Consider the following 16,719-nt stretch of genomic DNA (forward strand, 5'->3'; position numbering starts at 1 on the left):
AAATCTGGGAGTATAAACCGGTTATTCAAGCTTAATCGGAGTCTTTTATGGAATTTGTTTCAGTAAAACATCTGTTTCAGTGGTTTAAAAAGCTAACTTGAAAACTCAATATATAAAACAGTGCCTAAACATGAGGGAAGGGAATACTGGAGAGGGAGGTCCTAGAACTCTGATTACTCTATTCCTCGTCCATGGTGTTCGAGGTGTTTAAGTAGCCCCTTTAAAAAGTCACAGCTCAAACCAAGGTAAATGCTTTCAAGAGTTCTCAATATTTACCATTACCTTTCATATCTTTTAATAAAACACTCTTTGGGGGAAACATAAAGTATACAGGTGTATTTATTGAAGGTGTGCCAAAAGATGAGTTATTGGCTTTAGAATACAAATGAACTTCTCTACAAAACAGAATAGATCAATCAGAATAAAATATTTTTCTTTAAAAAATTATGGGAACAAAAAAAAATTATGGGAACAAAACTGAATTATCTTTTTTTCCTCTCCATTCTAGAAATTACATAGCTGATTGTATTTCATGGTAGCAATCCCAAGTGAATAATATAAGACAAGCTATGGTTCTCACCTGAAAGTGGCCACGAAGTTCACTGTGGGCCAGCCCAAGACAAAGGATTTCATGGCATTGGTGTTGCCTTCTCCCACTTCATCCACACAGCTTGCTGTCCACATGTCACTTAATTTTATTTTATTTTTTATCTTAAAGTTATTGTTATATCTAGAAAGAGAAAAACCAGATAGGATTTCTTATTAATTTGTTTCTTATTTTTCATAAATTTGTTACTTTGTTTCAAATTTCTCATAAATTTGTTTTATGAGAACTTCTGTACTTGTGATAAGAAGACAGTTTTACTAATCATGGGCAAAGAATGTCTTATTCATTGTTTTACCTTCAGTGAATTGTAACATGTTCGGTTACCTTAGCCTAAAAAGGCCTTTGAAACATTTGACATATTGGTCCTAATGCTTGCATTGATGGCAGCAAATAGCCATAAACTGGCAATTTTATTTTCTATATGTTGAACATTGCATTTGGATCAAAAACCCAAATTTAAACTTATTGCTGTTATAAAAAGTTAATTCATTTATTACTTATAACTTATTTATTTCCAAAAATATATAAATGGCTGGGTAAAAACTGAACATAAACATTCTTTATTAAAATATTTATAAAATTTCCACCTTATATGCACTAAAAATATAACCAGGAATTAGAGAAATTTACAATGCATTTCCAACTGAGTGGTTGTATGACTTTTTAGTCTTTACAAGCAAAGATTATTTTAAATTTCCTTTTTAAAGATTTTTGTCTTACCACTTCCCTTATATTGTGGCTAAAACTGAAAAAAAAACTATAGCCTAAAAATAGACCTTAAACTGGAAAAAAAGAGGCCAGGAAGTATTATACTTAAAGTAGAGTTGATATAATTGATATTTATCTCTGGATACCCAGAAAATGATCTACTTTTAAGTTGGCAATGAAATTGCTTTTTGAATTTCTATCTAATCCTCCTTACAACCCTGGTATTGAAACCATCATTCTCTTGACCTGCTTTACAGGTTTAATGCTTATAATGGACCTGAAACTTAAACAGTTAGAAGGCACTGGTTAAGGATGAAGAGAATGCCTTAGGAAACCTCAGTACTTTCTACCATTCAGAACCAATTATGGAAACACTAAAAGCTAAAATGAAAATCAAAGATACTTCATATTCCTAAAACTCCTCATGGAATATTTAAAGCTAAAATTCTTCAGTAGAATTTATAAACTGAAACAATGTTTTAGGAGCCTTTACATGAATGACAATCTCGATTCAGAGCCTCATCTATACTTCACACATAAGGCAAACAATGTAAATATAATAGAAAAGTGCCTTGTGGCATAATGGCTTCATTCTTTATTTCAATATTTTCCACCCTATTGCTATAAATCATTAGATTTTTTTTAAAGTAAAATCTTACTTTTTCTCTTAAAAATCTTACTTCTTGATGGCAGCTATTTAAGGTAATATAAAATTGAAACTATGAATCTTTTGGGAGGAACAATATGTTTCTGTATCCGCCTTCATACATTTTGAGTTTGTTTGTTTTTTTAAATGCAGGCCTCTCTTTATATTAGAAACGTCAGATACCATGTGGGAACTTGTATATCTATTCATCTGGAAAAACGGCATTCCAATAATGCCTTCCCTAGATCAATAAACTGTCAAGACTGCCTACTCCCTTATATTAATACAAAAAAACAAGGAGCTATCTAAAGTGTAAAAAACACTTTCATTCTAATGGTCAATATGTATTGAGAACTTATCATTTACCAGTAATTGTTAACACGTTACACATATTGGTTTAATCCTGAAACAGTTTTTTTATAGACAAGAAAATGTTGTCACAGGGAGATTAAGTAATTTGCCAAAAGTCCAACAGATTAACTAGCAGAGCTAGAATTTGAACCTGAGCAGGGTTGACTCTTGAGCTTACTTATGCTCATAACCATTATGTATCTATAAAAAGTCCTGTGGACATGGCCATTCTTACAAAGCACCTGGAGGGGTCTGTGTCTCCATGAAGTTTTCTTCAGCTTTATTATCTTAAACCTTCAGGTGAGTTCAGTCACTCAGTCCTGTTTAACTCTGCGACCCCATGGACTGCAGCAAGCCAGGCTTCCCTGTCTATCACCAACTACCGGAGCTTACTCAAACTCATGCCCATTGAGTCAGTGATGCCACCCAACCATTTCATCCTCTCTCATCCCCTTCTCCTCCCACCTTCAATATTTCCCAGCGTGAGGGTCTTTTCCACTGAGTCAGTTCTTCGCATCAGGGGGCCAAAGTATTAGGGTTTCAGCTTCAGCATCAGTGCTTCCAATGAATATTCAGGACTGATTTCCTTTAGAATTGACTGGTTGGATCTCCTTGCTGTCCAAGGGACTCTCAAGAGTCTTCTCCAACACCACAGTTCAAAAGCATCAATTCTTTGGCACTCAGCTTTCTTCAGAGCCCAACTCTCACATCCATACGTGACTACTAGGAAAACCATAGCTTTGACTGGATGGACCTTTGTTGGCAAAGTAACGTCTCTGATTTATAACAGGCTGTCTAGGTTGGTCATAGCTTTTCTTGGAGCAAACGTCTTTTAATTTCATGGCTGCCTTCACCATCTGCAGTGATTTTGGAGCCAAAGAAAATAAATTCTGTCACTGTTTCCATTGTTTCCCCATCTACATGCCATGAAGTGACTGAACCACTGGCCATGATGTTAGTTTTCTGAATGTTGAGCTTTAGGCCAACTTTTTCACTCTCCTCTGTAACTTTTCATCAAGAGGCTATTTAGTTCTTCTTCACTTTCTGCCATAAGGGTGGTGTCATCTGCATATCTGAGGTTACTGATATTTCTCCTGGCGATCTTGATTCCAGCTTGTGATTCATCCAGCCCAGCATTTCTTATGATGTACGCTGCATATAAGTTAAATAAGCACAGTGACAACATGCAGCCTGACATACTCCTTTCCCAATTTTGAACCAGTGTGTTGTTCCATGTCCAGTTCTAACTATTGCTTCTTGACCTGCATACAGATTTCTCAGGAGGCAGGTAAGGTGGTCTGGTATTCCCACGTCTTCAAGAATTTTCCACAGTTTGTTGTGATCAAAGGCTTTGGCGTAGTCAATAAAGCAGAAGTAGATGTAGAGGTTTTTCCGGAACTCTGTCGCTTTTTCAATGATCCAATTGATACTGACAATTTGATCTCTGGCTCCCCTGCCTTTTCTAAATTCAGCTTGAACACCTGGAAGTTCATGGTTCACATACTGTTAAAGCCTGGCTTGGAGAATTTTGAGCATTACTTTGCTAGTGTGTGAGATTAGTGCAATTGTGTGGTACTTTGAACGTTCTTTGGCATTGCCTTTCTTTGGAATTAGAATGAAGATTGACCTTTTCCAATCCTGTGGGCACTGCTGAGTTTTCCAAATTTGATGGCATATTGAGTGCAGCACTTTCACAGCATCATCTTTTAGGATTTGAAATAGCTCAAGTGGAATTTCATCACCTCCACTAACTTTGTTCATAGTGATGCTTCCTAAGGCCCACTTGACTTCTTATTCCAGGATGTCTGGCTCTAGATGCATGATCACACCATCGTGGTTATCTGGGTCATGAAGATCTTTTTTGTATAGTTCTTCTGTGTATTCTGGTCACTCTTCTTAATATCTTTTGCTTCTGTTAGGTCCATACCATTTCTGTCCTTTATTGTTCCCATCTTTAATAAAATGTTCCCTTGGTATCTCTGATTGTCTTGAAGAGATCTCTAGTCTTTCCCATTCTATTGTTTTCCTCTATTTCTTTGCACTGATTACTGAGGAAGGCTTTCTTATCTCTCCTTGCTATTCTTTGGAACTCTGCATTCAAATGGGTATATCTTTCCTTTTCTCCTTTGCCTTTAGCTTCTCTTCTTTTCTCAGCTATTTGTAAGGCCTCCTCAGACAACCGTTTTGCCTTTTGCATTTCTTTTTCTTTGGAATGGTCTTGATCACTGCCTCCTGTACAATGTCATGAACCTCTGTCCATAGTTCTTCAGGAACTCTGTCTATCAAATATAATCCCTTGATTCTATTTGTCACTTACACTGTATAATCGTAAGGAATTGGATTTAGGTCAAATCCCTTGGAAGAAATGGAGTAGGCACATAGTCAACAAAAGAGTCTGAAAAGCAGTACTTGGATGTAATCTCCAAAATGACAGAATGATCTCTGTTCGTTTCCAAGGCAAACCATTCAATATCACAGTAATCCAAGTCTATGTCTTGACCAGTAACGCTGAAGAAGCTGATGTTGAACATTTTTATGAAGATCTACAAGAACTTCTAGAACTAACACCCAAAAAAGATATCCTTTTTGTTATAGGGGACTGGAATGCAAAAGTAGGAAGTCAAGAGATACCTGGAGTAACAGGCAAATTTGGCCTTAGAGTACAAAATGAAGCAGGGCAGAGGCTAACAGAATTTTGCCAAGAGAACGCATTGGTCATAGCAAACAATCTCTTCCAACAACACAAGAGACAACTCTACCCATGGACATCACTAGATGGTCAATACCTATATCAGACTGACTATAGTCTTTGCAGCCAAAGATGGAGAAGCTCTATACAGTTAGCAAAAACAAGACTGGGAGCTGACTGTTGCTCAGATCATGAACTCCTTATTGCCAAATTCAGACTTAAATTGAAGAAAGTAGGGAAAACCACTAGACCATTCAGGTATGACCTAAATTTTAAAACTTACTCTTCTAAATCTCCTTACCTACAAGGCTTTCTGATGGGGACTCTTTTTTTATGGACTTGGGGGACAAATCTCATGAACATTTATGTCCATAAAGCTAGAGGTACTAGTTTAAAAATATTTAAAACTAGCATTTCAATTTATATTCAGATGGAGAACCTTAGGGTCACAGTGTGTTTCTTCAGATTTTTCACTTCAATTTTTAATAGTATTAGATTATTCCAATAGAAATTTAAAAGTATGAATTCTAGATTTCACTCTATTCCAAGATGGAGATGTTCTAGTAAATACATTTTGGGGTAGAGAACATGTTATATTCCATAAGTATCTGATGGTAATCCTATTAGTAATGAATTAATACTTGGAACTTTTTTTCTCCTCATCTTTTTGACCTACAGAGAATTCATCATTACTTCCATATTTCTTTCAGGAAATGGAATATGAGAATAGTGATGGTTTAAGAGAGTATGAAATAACTACTTCCATTTCCTTGTGTATGCTCAGTTGTGCCTGACTTATTGTGACCCCATGGACTGTAACCCATTAGGCTTCTCTGTCCCTGGAATTTCTGCGGCAAGAATACTGGAGCTAGTTGCCATTTCCTTCTGCAGGGGATCTTCCCAACTCAGGGATCAAACACGTGTCTCTTGTGTCTCCTGCATTGGCAGGTGGGTTCTTTACCACTGTGCCACCTGGGAAGCCCTTTTATTTCCTTTTTTGTATATTCCAAATAGGTGCTGTAAGGATATTAACACAGGGGATATATCAGCTTCTTTCTAAATACAGTGATGCTCAAACATTGTTTTAAAAAATGTAAAGACACAATTCTATAGGAAAATAAATTTTAATTTACCTTTCTAATGAATATCAAAAGTGGCCCTTAAGGTTGCATCCAGCTTTAATATTAACAGTTGTTTTAATTCAATATGGAAAAGAATGACAATAAACTCAAAACAATTTTAGGCAAACATTGTCAACATTCTGCATGAAATGGAGTAAATAAAATACCTTATCCAAAGAAAGACTTTTAAATCATCCTGTATTATTGTACTCACTAAAATCCACTTATTTTGACTAAATAAATATGTGGCAGTTGGCCAACTATTTATCCCCCCTGAGTTTATTTCTATAGCATCAACTTAAGGACTGAAAGCACTTTCCAAATGGAGCCTGAAGATAAGCTGAGGCAATACTGAACATAAGGTAGTGGATCTGTTCACTAAGTATATGATTAAGTACTAAATAACTCAGTTATTTATAACTGAGTAATAAATAAATAAATAACCTAGTTTATTCCAAAAAGTAATTGATTCAGGGTTCAACTCAATCCTGCATACAGGGGTGAGAAGTGATAGGGAGGACATAGGTTTAGTGTATCAGGGAACTACTTCTTGGTTGCTATTTCAGAAAGAATAAATTATCTCATATTAAGAAGGATCTGTCAGTATATTAAAATGTTTGATATATATATATATATATATATATATATATATATATATACATGTATAAATCAGCAATTTCCTGAAAAATTGTGGTAAAAGTTTTGCAAGATGGCAGCTTTTATTTGTTGTTCAATCACTAAGTCAAGTCCACCTCTTTGCAACCCCATGGACTGCAGCACACCAGGCTTCTTTATCCTCCTCTGTCTCCTGCAGTTTGCTTAAATTTATGCCCATCAAGTCAGTGATCCTATATTGATGTCAGTATTCAACAGTAATGATTCAGTATTCAACGGTAATGTTATCTCCTCAAATAAACGTTTTCTTTATGTCAAGGAGAAAGAGTTCACGCCCTCACAAAATTAACTTAGACCACTCATACTCTTTAATATCCCCAACAAATGTAGACAGTACTTAAAAATTCAACAATCCAACTTCTGTATATTTATCAAAGAACTGAAATCAGGATCTAGAAGGGATATTAGCACTTTCACGTTCAATGAAGCACTATTTACAATAGACAAGATGTGGAAATGAATTAAATGTCCACCGACACATACATACAGTGGAACAGTATTCAGCTTTAAGAAATCCCATCATACACAACAACATGGATGAAACCAGAGGACACGATGCTAAGTAAAATAAGCCAATCAGAGAAGAACAATGATTCTACTTATATGAGGTATCTAAGGGAGTCAAACTCACAGAACCTAAGTGGAATATAGGTGGCAAAGGGCTGGGGAAAGGTGGAATGTGGGGAGCTGCTGACTAATGAATATACATTTTCATTTATGCAAGATGAATAAATTCTAGAGATGCTGCTGTGCAACACTGTGCCTATGAACAATACTGTACTGTACCCTTAATTTGCTTAGAAGGTAGATCTCAATGTTAAATATTCCCACCACAATAAATTTTTCCTAAGGGAAACACATTCAGAAACAGCTTTGCATTTATTATCTTTGCATATGGTTTTAAAAGATCAACAGTTCATTAAACATTCTATATCATTTCTTAATTAGTTAGATGAGTAATTAGTTAGATCCTTTTACTCATCACAAGAGAAAGACTGATGCAAAAAACAAAACAGAACAAACACTAACTGGTTGAGGAATCTTGTATAACATCCATAAAAAAAAGAGGTAAGTTATAGAGACAGCATGGATGAAATTTTGATCGATTCATATTGATTAAATGCATGGAGTTTGACATATGATAGACCTACATTCAAATGTGGGCTCAACTAATTACTAATTTTGTTATCTTGGGAAAGTCACTTAATTTCTTTAAGAAACAGCTTCTGTAAATGAGAAAAATACTATCTATACAACAGAACAGTTATATGGGTAAAATTTTCTAGAAAAATACTTAACAGGCTTCCAATAAATGTAATATCTCCATTATTATCAATAATGCTCAGATTAAATATAGTGCTTGCAAAAGCAGTATTAATATTTACTCAAGCCCATGCCTTATTCTTTAACTGAACTACAGTTGACTAACAATATTAAACTAGTTTCATGGGTACAGAATAGTGATTCAACATTTTTATAGACTGTACGCATTTTAAATTATTATAAAACATTGACAATATTCTCTGTGCTATATATCCTTGTAGCTTATTTTTTTCTTAAATAATAGTTGGTACCTCTTAAATAATAGTTGGTACCAATGTTGTCATCAGTTCTCTTGTATCTTTGAGTCTGTTTCTGTTTTGTTATACCCATTTTACTTTTTAGATTTCACATGGAAGTGATAACACACAGTATTTGTCCTTATCTAATTTATTTCAGTAAGCACAATACCCTCCAAGTCCATTCATGTTATTGCAAATGAGAAAATGTCATTCTTTTTTATGGCTGAGTAGCATTCCACAGTATATACATACCACATCTTCTTTTTCCATTCATCTGTTAATGAACACTTAGGTAGATCCCATATCATGGCAATTGTAAATAAACCTGCTAATGAATATTGGGGTCAATGTATTACATATTTTCATATGAGTGTTTTCATTTCCCTTGGATATAAACCCAGGTGTGCAATTACTAGATCATATGGAAGTTCAAGTCCTAGTTTCTCTGAGGAATCTTCATACTGTTTCCTTACTGTCAGCACCAGTTTATTCTTACCAACAGTGTACAACGGTTCCCTTTTCTCCATATCCTCTGCAGCATTCGTTATTTGTGTTCTTGCTGATGACAGCTATTCTGACAGATGTGGGCTGCTACCTCATCATGGTTTTAATTTGCATTTCCCTAATAATTAGTGATATTGAGTGCCTATTGGCTATCTATAAGTTTTCTTTGGAAAAATGTCTTTTTTTTGGAATTCTTTTTGAACTATTTTTTTGAATTTTTTTCTTATTTGGTTAATCTTCCAATTTTATAATTGGGTTGTTTGTTTTCCTGATGTTATTTACCTCATCTGGATATTAACCTGTCAGTTACATCACTTGCAAATAATTTCTTCCATTCAGTAGATTATCTTTTTATTATGTCAATGGCTTCCTTTGCTATGCAAAAGCTTTTAAGTTTAATTAGGTCCCACTTGTTTATTTTTTTGCTTTTGTTTCTTTTGCCTGAGGAGAGAGTTCCAAAAAAATACTGCTATGATTTACGTCGAAGGGTGTTCTGTGAATTTTCTTTTTTTATGGTTTTTTTATAGAATTTTTTTTACAGATTTTTATGATTTCCAGTCTTACACTAAGGTCTTTATTCCATTTTGAGTTTGTTTTTATATATGTTGTGAAGGAATATTCTAATTTCATTCTTTTATATCCTGCTCTCAGGTTTTCCTAGTAACACTTTTCCTCACTGTTTATATACAGAGTAACAGAGTAGTCACAATAGTATTGTACTGTTTTGAAGTTTAGTCTGACAGGGAGCATGATACCCCTATCATGTTGTCCTCTCAAGACTGCTTTGGCTATGTTATCTCTTGTCATTCTGTATCAATTTTAGGATTATTTGCTTGGTTCTGTTAAAATTGTCACGTGTATTTTGACGGGGACTACATTAAATCTGTAGACTGTTTTGAGCACTATAGACACTTTCAGTTCAGTCCAGTCGCTCAGTCGTGTCCAACTCTTTGCGACCCCATGAATCACAGCATGCCAGGCCTCCCTGTCCATCACCAACTCCCGGAGTTGACTCAGACTCACATCCATCGAGTCAGTGATGCCATCCAGCCATATCATCCATCTTCAATAGGTTCAAAATGGGCAAGTAAATCATTGCAATACACCACATTAACAAAGTATGGAAATCACATGATCACCTCAGTAGATACAGAAGAAGCATTTGACAAAATTCAGCATCAATGTATGATAAAAAAAAAAAAAAAAACCTCATCAAAGTTTTCCCCATATCTGGAGAGAACATATCTCAACATAATAAATACTATTTATGACAGACCAATACCTAACACCATAAATACTCTGAAAAGCTGAAAACTTTTTCTTTTAAATCAGTAACAAGACAAAGACGCCCACTCTAACCACTTCTATTTAACATAGTACTGGAAGTCCTAGCCACACAATTATAAAAGAAATAACAAGGATCCATGTTGGAAATGAAGAAGTAAAATTATCGCTATTTGCAGATGACCTGACACTATGTATCAGTTCAGTTCTGTTCAGTTGCTCAGTCTGTTTATCTCTTTGCAACCCGAAGGACTGCAGCATCTGCAGTGATTTTGGAGCCCCAAACAGGTTAGGTTGTTTATTTGAGATTTTACTTGTTTCCTGAGGAAGGCCTGTACTGATGTCAACTCCCCATACAACTCTGTGTGTTAGTTACTCAGTCGTGTGTGACTCTTTGCAACCCCACAGACTGTGGCCCGACAGGCTTCTCTGTCCATGGGATTCTCCAGGCAAGAATACTGGAGTGGATTGCCATTCCTTTCTTCAGAGGAACTTCCCAAACCAGGGATCAAACTCTGGACTCCTGCATTGCAGGCAGGTTCTTTACCATTTGAGCTACAGGGAAGTTACATACAACTACTCTGCTGCATATCATAAATTCTGAAGCATTCTGTTTCCATTTTTATTTATCTCAAGACACTTTCTGATTTCTTCATCAGCCCATTGGTTTTCTGTTGCACACTGTTTACTCTCCACATGTCTATGATTTTCCCATTTTTCTTTTTGTAATTGATTTCAAGTTTCATATAGTTGTGATTGGAAGATGACTGATATAACTTCTCTCCTGTTAAATCTGTTGACACTTGTATTTTGGCCTAGAATGTGAACTATCCTGGAGAATGTTTTACGTGTACATCAAAAGGTGTATTCTGCTGGTGTTTTGTTTGGAGGATGCTGTTGTTGTTCAGTCGCTCAGTCCTGTCTGACTCTTTGTGACCCCATGGACTGCAGCACACGAGGCTTCCCTGTCCATCACCATCTCCCGGAACTTGCTCAAACTCCTGTTCATTCAGTTGGTGATGTCATCCAACCATCTCATCCTCTGTTGTCCCATTCTCCTCCTGCCTTCAATCTTTCCCAGCATCAGGGTCTTTTCTAATGAGTTGGCTTTTTGCATTAAGTGGCCAAAGTATTGGCGCTTAGCTTTAGCATCAGCCCTTCCAATGAATATTCAAGACTGATGTCCTTTGGGATTGACTGGTTTGATCTCCTCACAGTCCAAGGGACTCTCAAGAGTCTTCTCCAACACCACAGTTCATAAGAATTAATTCTTTGGCACTCAACCTTCGTTATGGTCCAACTCTCACATCTACACGTGACTACTGGAAAAACCATGACTTTGACTGTATGGACCTTTGTTGGCAAAGGAATGTCTCAATTTTCAATATGCTATCTAGGTTTGTCATAGCTTTTCTTCCAAGGAGCAAGCGTCTTTTAATTTCATGGCTGCAGTCACCATCTGCAGGGATTTTTGAGTGTGTTGTGGCTATCTATTAAGCCCACCTGGTATATTATACCATTTAAACCACTGTTGCCTTAAAAATTTTGTCTGAATGATCTATCCTTTGAGGTAAGTGGAGTGTTAATATCTCCAACTGTTATTGTAGTATTGTCAGTTTCTCCCTTATGTCTTTTAATAGTTGCTTGATATATTTAGGTGCTTCTGTATTGGGTCCATGTATGTCAATCATTATAATATCTTCTTCTTGTATTGATCCCTTTATTATAAAATAATGCCTGTCTTTGTCTTTTGTTAAATAGCTTTGTTTTAAAGGCTACTTGATCTATATGAGTACTGCTACTCCAACTTTCTTTTTTTCCCATTTGCATGAAATATCTCTTTCCATCCCCTCACTTTCAGGCTGTTTGTGTCTTTAGCTCTGAAGTGAGTCTCATGCAGGTTCACATAGATGGATCTTGGATTTTGAATCCCATCAGTCAGTCTACTTTTTTGATGTATTTTTTCCAATCACATTTAAAGTCATTATTGATAACAAAAATGCCTTTTTGTTACTTGTTTTCTGGTTGTTTTGTAGTTCTCTGTTCCTTTTTTTCTTCTCTTTGCTTTTTTTCTGGTGGTGTGATGACTTTCTTCAGTGGAATGTTTGTATTACTTTTTTTGTTTTTAGTGTGTTTTATCTATTGTAGGTGTTTGGTTTGTGATTACCATGGTGCTCATATACTGACTTGTACCTACTTATTTTATTTTTTTAAAAATAAATTTATTTTAATTGGAGGCTAATTACTTTACAATATTGTATTGGTTTTGCCATACATCAACATGAATCCACCACGGGTGTACACGTGTTCCCCATCCTGAACCTCCCTCCCACCTCCCTCCCCATACCATCCCACTGAGTTATTGCAGTGGGCCAGCCCCGAGCATCCTGTATCATGCATCAAACCTGGACTGGCAATTCGTTTCACCTATGATATTATACATGTTTCAATGCCATTCTCCCAAATCATCCCACCTTTGCCCTCTCCCACAGAGTCCAAAAGACTGTGCTATACATCTGTGTCTCTTTTGCTGTCTCGCATACAGGGTTATCGTTACCATCTTTCTAAATTCCATATATATGCGTTAGTATACTGTATTGGTGTTTTTCTTTATGGCTTACTTCACTCTGTATAATAGGCTCCAGTTTCATCCACCTCATTAGAACTGATTCAAATGTATTCTTTTTAATGGCTGAGTAATACACCATTGTGTAGATGTACCACTGCTTTCTTATCCATTCATCTGCTGATGGACATCTAGGTTGCTTCCATGTCCTGGCTAGTATAAACAGTGCTGCGATGAACATTGGGGTACACGTGTCTCTTTCCCTTCTGGTTTCCTCAGTGTGTATGCCCAGCAGTGGGATTGCTGGATCATAAGGCAGTTCTATTTCCAGTTTTTTAAGGAATCTCCACACTGTTCTCCATAGTGGCTGTACTAGTTTGCATTCCCACCAACAGTGTAAGAGGGTTCCCTTTTCTCCACACCCTCTCCAGCATTTATTGCTTGTAGACTTTTTGATAGCAGCCATTCTGACTGGCATGAAATGGTACCTCATTGTGGTTTTGATTTGCTTTTCCCTGATAATGAGTGATGTTGAGCATTTTTTCATGTGTTTGTTAGCCATCTGTATGTTTTCTTTGGAGAAAAGTCTGTTTAGTTCTTTGGCCCATTTTTTGATTGGGTTGTTTATTTTTCTGGAATTGAGATGCAGGAGTTGCTTATATATTTTTGAGATTAGTTCTTTGTCAGTTGCTTCATTTGCTATTATTTTCTCTGGTTCTAAAGGCTGTCTTTTCACCTTGCTTATAGTTTCCTTTGTTGTGCAGAAGATTTTAATTTTAATTAGGTCTCATTTGTTTATTTTTGCTTTTATTTCCAATATTCTGGGAGGTGGGTCATAGAGGATCCTGCTGTGATGTATGTCGGAGAGTGTTTTGCCTATGTTCTCCTCTAGGAGTTTTATAGTTTCTGGTCTTACATGTAGATCTTTAATCCATTTTGAGTTTATTTTTGTGTATGGTGTTAAGAAAGTGTTCTAGTTTCATTCTTTTACAAGTGTGGTTGACCAGTTTTCCCAGCACCAGTTGTTAAAGAGATTGTCTTTTCTCCATTGTATGTTCTTGCCTCCTTTGTTAAAGATAAGGTGTCCACAGGTGTGTGGATTTATCTCTGGGCTTTCTATTTTGTTCCATTGATCAATATTTCTGTCTTTGTGCCAGTACCATACTGTCTTGATGACTGTGGCTTTGTAGTAGAGCCTGAAGTCAGGCAGGTTGATTCCTCCAGTTCCTTTCTTCTTTCTCAAGATTTCTTTGGCTTTTCAAGGTTTTCTGTATTTCCATACAAATTGTGAAATTATTTGTTCTAGCTCTGTGAAAAATACCGTTGGTAGCTTGATAGGGATTGCATTGAATCAATAGATTGCCTTGGGTAGTATACTCATTTTCACTATATTGATTCTTCCAATCCTTGAACACAGTATATTTCTCCATCTATTAGTGTCCTCTTATATTTCTTTCTCCAGTGTTTTATAGTTTTCTATATATATGTCTTTTGTTTCTTTAGGTAGATATATTCCTAAGTATTTTATTCTTTTTATTGCAATGGTGAATGGAATTGTTTCCTTAATTTCTTTCTATTTTCTCACGATTAGTGTATGGGAATGCAAGGGATTTCTGTGTGCTGATTTTATATCCTACAACTTTACTGTATTCATTGATTAGCTCTAGTAATTTTCTGGTAGAGTCTTTAGGGTTTTCTATGTAGAGGATCATGTCATTTGCAAACAGTGAGAGTTTTACTTCTTCTTTTCCAATTTGGATTCCTTTTATTTCTTTTTATGCTCTGATTGCTGTGGCCAAAACTTCCAAAACTATGTTGAATAGTAGTGGTGAAAGTGGGCACCCTTGTCTTGTTCCTGACTTTAGGGGAAATGCTTTCAATTTTTCACCATTGAGGATAATGTTTGCTGTGGGTTTGTCATATATAGCTTGTATTATGTTGAGGTATGTTCCTTCTATTCCTGTTTTCTGGAGAGTTTTTGTCATAAATGGATGTTGAATTTTGTCAAAGGCTTTCTCTGCATCTATTGAGATAATCATATGGCTTTTATTTTTCAATTTGTTAATGTGGTGTATTACACTGATTGATTTGAGGATATTGAAGAATCCTTGCATCCCTGGGATAAAGCCCACTTGGTCATGGTGTATGATCTTTTTAATGTGTTGTTGGATTCTGATTGCTAGAATTTTGTTAAGGATTTTTGCATCTATGCTCATCAGTGATATTGGCCTGTAGTTTTCTTTTTTTGTGGGATCTTTGTCGGGTTTTGGTATTAGGGTGATGGTGGCCTCATAGAATGAGTTTGGAAGTTTACTTTCCTCTGCAATTTTCTGGAAGAGTTTGAGCAGGATAGGTGTTAGCTCTTCTCTAAATTTTTGGTAGAATTCAGCTGTGAAGCCGTCTGGACCTGGGCTTTTGTTTGCTGGAAGATTTTTGATTACAGTTTCAATTTCCGTGCTTGTGATGGGTCTGTTAAGATTTTCTATTTCTTCCTGGTCGAGTTTTGGAAAGTTGTACTTTTCTAAGAATTTGTCCACTTCTTCCACGTTGTCCATTTTCTTGGCATATAATTGTTGATAGTAGTCTCTTATGATCGTTTGTATTTCTGTGTTGTCTGTTGTGATCTCTCCATTTTCATTTCTAATTTTATTGATTTGATTTTTCTTCCTTTGTTTCTTGATGAGTCTGGCTAATGGTCTGTCAATTTTATTTACCCTTTCAAAGAACCAGCTTTTGGCTTTGTTGATTTTGGCTATGGTCTCTTTTGTTTCTTTTGCATTTATTTCTGCCCTAATTTTTAAGATTTCTTTCCTTCTACTAACCCTGGGGTTCTTCATTTCTTCCTTTTCTAGTTGCTTTAGGTGTAGGGTTAGGTTATTTATTTGACTTTTTTCTTGTTTCTTGAGGTATGCCTGTATTGCTATGAACCTTCTCCTTAGCACTGCTTTTACAGTGTCCCACAGGTTGTTGTGTTTTCATTTTTCATTCGTTTCTATGCATATTTTGATTTCTTTTTTGATTTCTTCTGTGATTTGTTGGTTATTCAGCAGCACGTTGTTCAGCCTCCATATGCTGGAATTTTTAATAGTTTTTATCCTGTAATTGAAATCTAACCTTACTGCATTGTGGTCAGAAAAGATGCTTGGAATGATTTCAATTTTTTTGAATTTACCAAGTTTAGAATTTACGGCCCAGGATGTGATCTATCCTGGAGAGGGTTCCTTGTGCACCTGAGAAAAAGGTGAAATTCATTGTTTTCGGGTGAAATGTCCTATAGATATCAATTAGGTCTAACTGGTCTAGTGTATCATTTAAAGTTTGTATTTCCTTGTTAATTTTCTGATTAATTGATCTATCCATAGGTGTGAGTGGGATATTAAAGTCTCCCACTATTATTGTGTTATTGTTAATTTCCCCTTTCATACTTGTTAGCATTTGTCTTATGTGGTGCTCCTATGTTGGGTGCATATATATTTATAATTGTTATATCTTCTTCTTGGATTGATCCTTTGATGATTATGTAGTGTCTTTGTCTCTTTTCACAGCCTTTGTTTTAAAGCCTATTTTATCTGATATTAGTATTGCTACCCCTGCTTTCTTTTGGTCTCTGTTTGCATGGAATATGTTTTTCCAGCCCTTCACTTTAAGTCTGTATGTGTCCCTTGTTTTGAGGTGGGTCTCTTGTAGACAACATATATAGGTAGTGGTCTTGTTTTTGTATCCATTCAGCCAGTCTTTGTCTTATGGTTGGGGCATTCAACCCATTTACGTTTAAGGTAGTTATTGATAAGTATGATTCCGTTGCCATTTATTTTATTGTTTTGGGTTCTAGGTTATACATCCTTTCTGTGTTTCCTGTCTAGAGAAGATCCTTTAGCATTTGTTGGAGAGCTGGTTTGGTGGTGCTGAATTCTCTCAGCTTTTGCTTGTCTGTAAAGCTTTTGATATCTCCTTCATATTTGAATGAGATCCTTGCTGGGTACAGTAATCTGGGCTGTAGGTTATT

At 35.9% G+C, this 16,719-nt stretch overlaps 1 protein-coding gene across 5 annotated transcripts in view; it reads right to left on the reverse strand.

The window, feature by feature from the left end:
• ARHGAP20 (Rho GTPase activating protein 20) overlaps window positions 1–16,719 on the reverse strand; it is a 219,124-nt gene that overhangs the window by 72,584 nt on the left and 129,821 nt on the right. For all 5 annotated transcript variants that reach the window (XM_070803387.1, XM_070803384.1, XM_070803388.1 and 2 more), the window contains exon 4: window positions 581–730. In XM_070803387.1, coding sequence (XP_070659488.1) covers window positions 581–730 — 150 coding nt within the window. The remainder of the gene's footprint in view (window positions 1–580; window positions 731–16,719) is intronic.

Source organism: Bos indicus, chromosome 15 (assembly GCF_029378745.1).
Source record: "Bos indicus isolate NIAB-ARS_2022 breed Sahiwal x Tharparkar chromosome 15, NIAB-ARS_B.indTharparkar_mat_pri_1.0, whole genome shotgun sequence".
Classification (NCBI taxonomy): Eukaryota; Metazoa; Chordata; class Mammalia; order Artiodactyla; family Bovidae; genus Bos; species Bos indicus.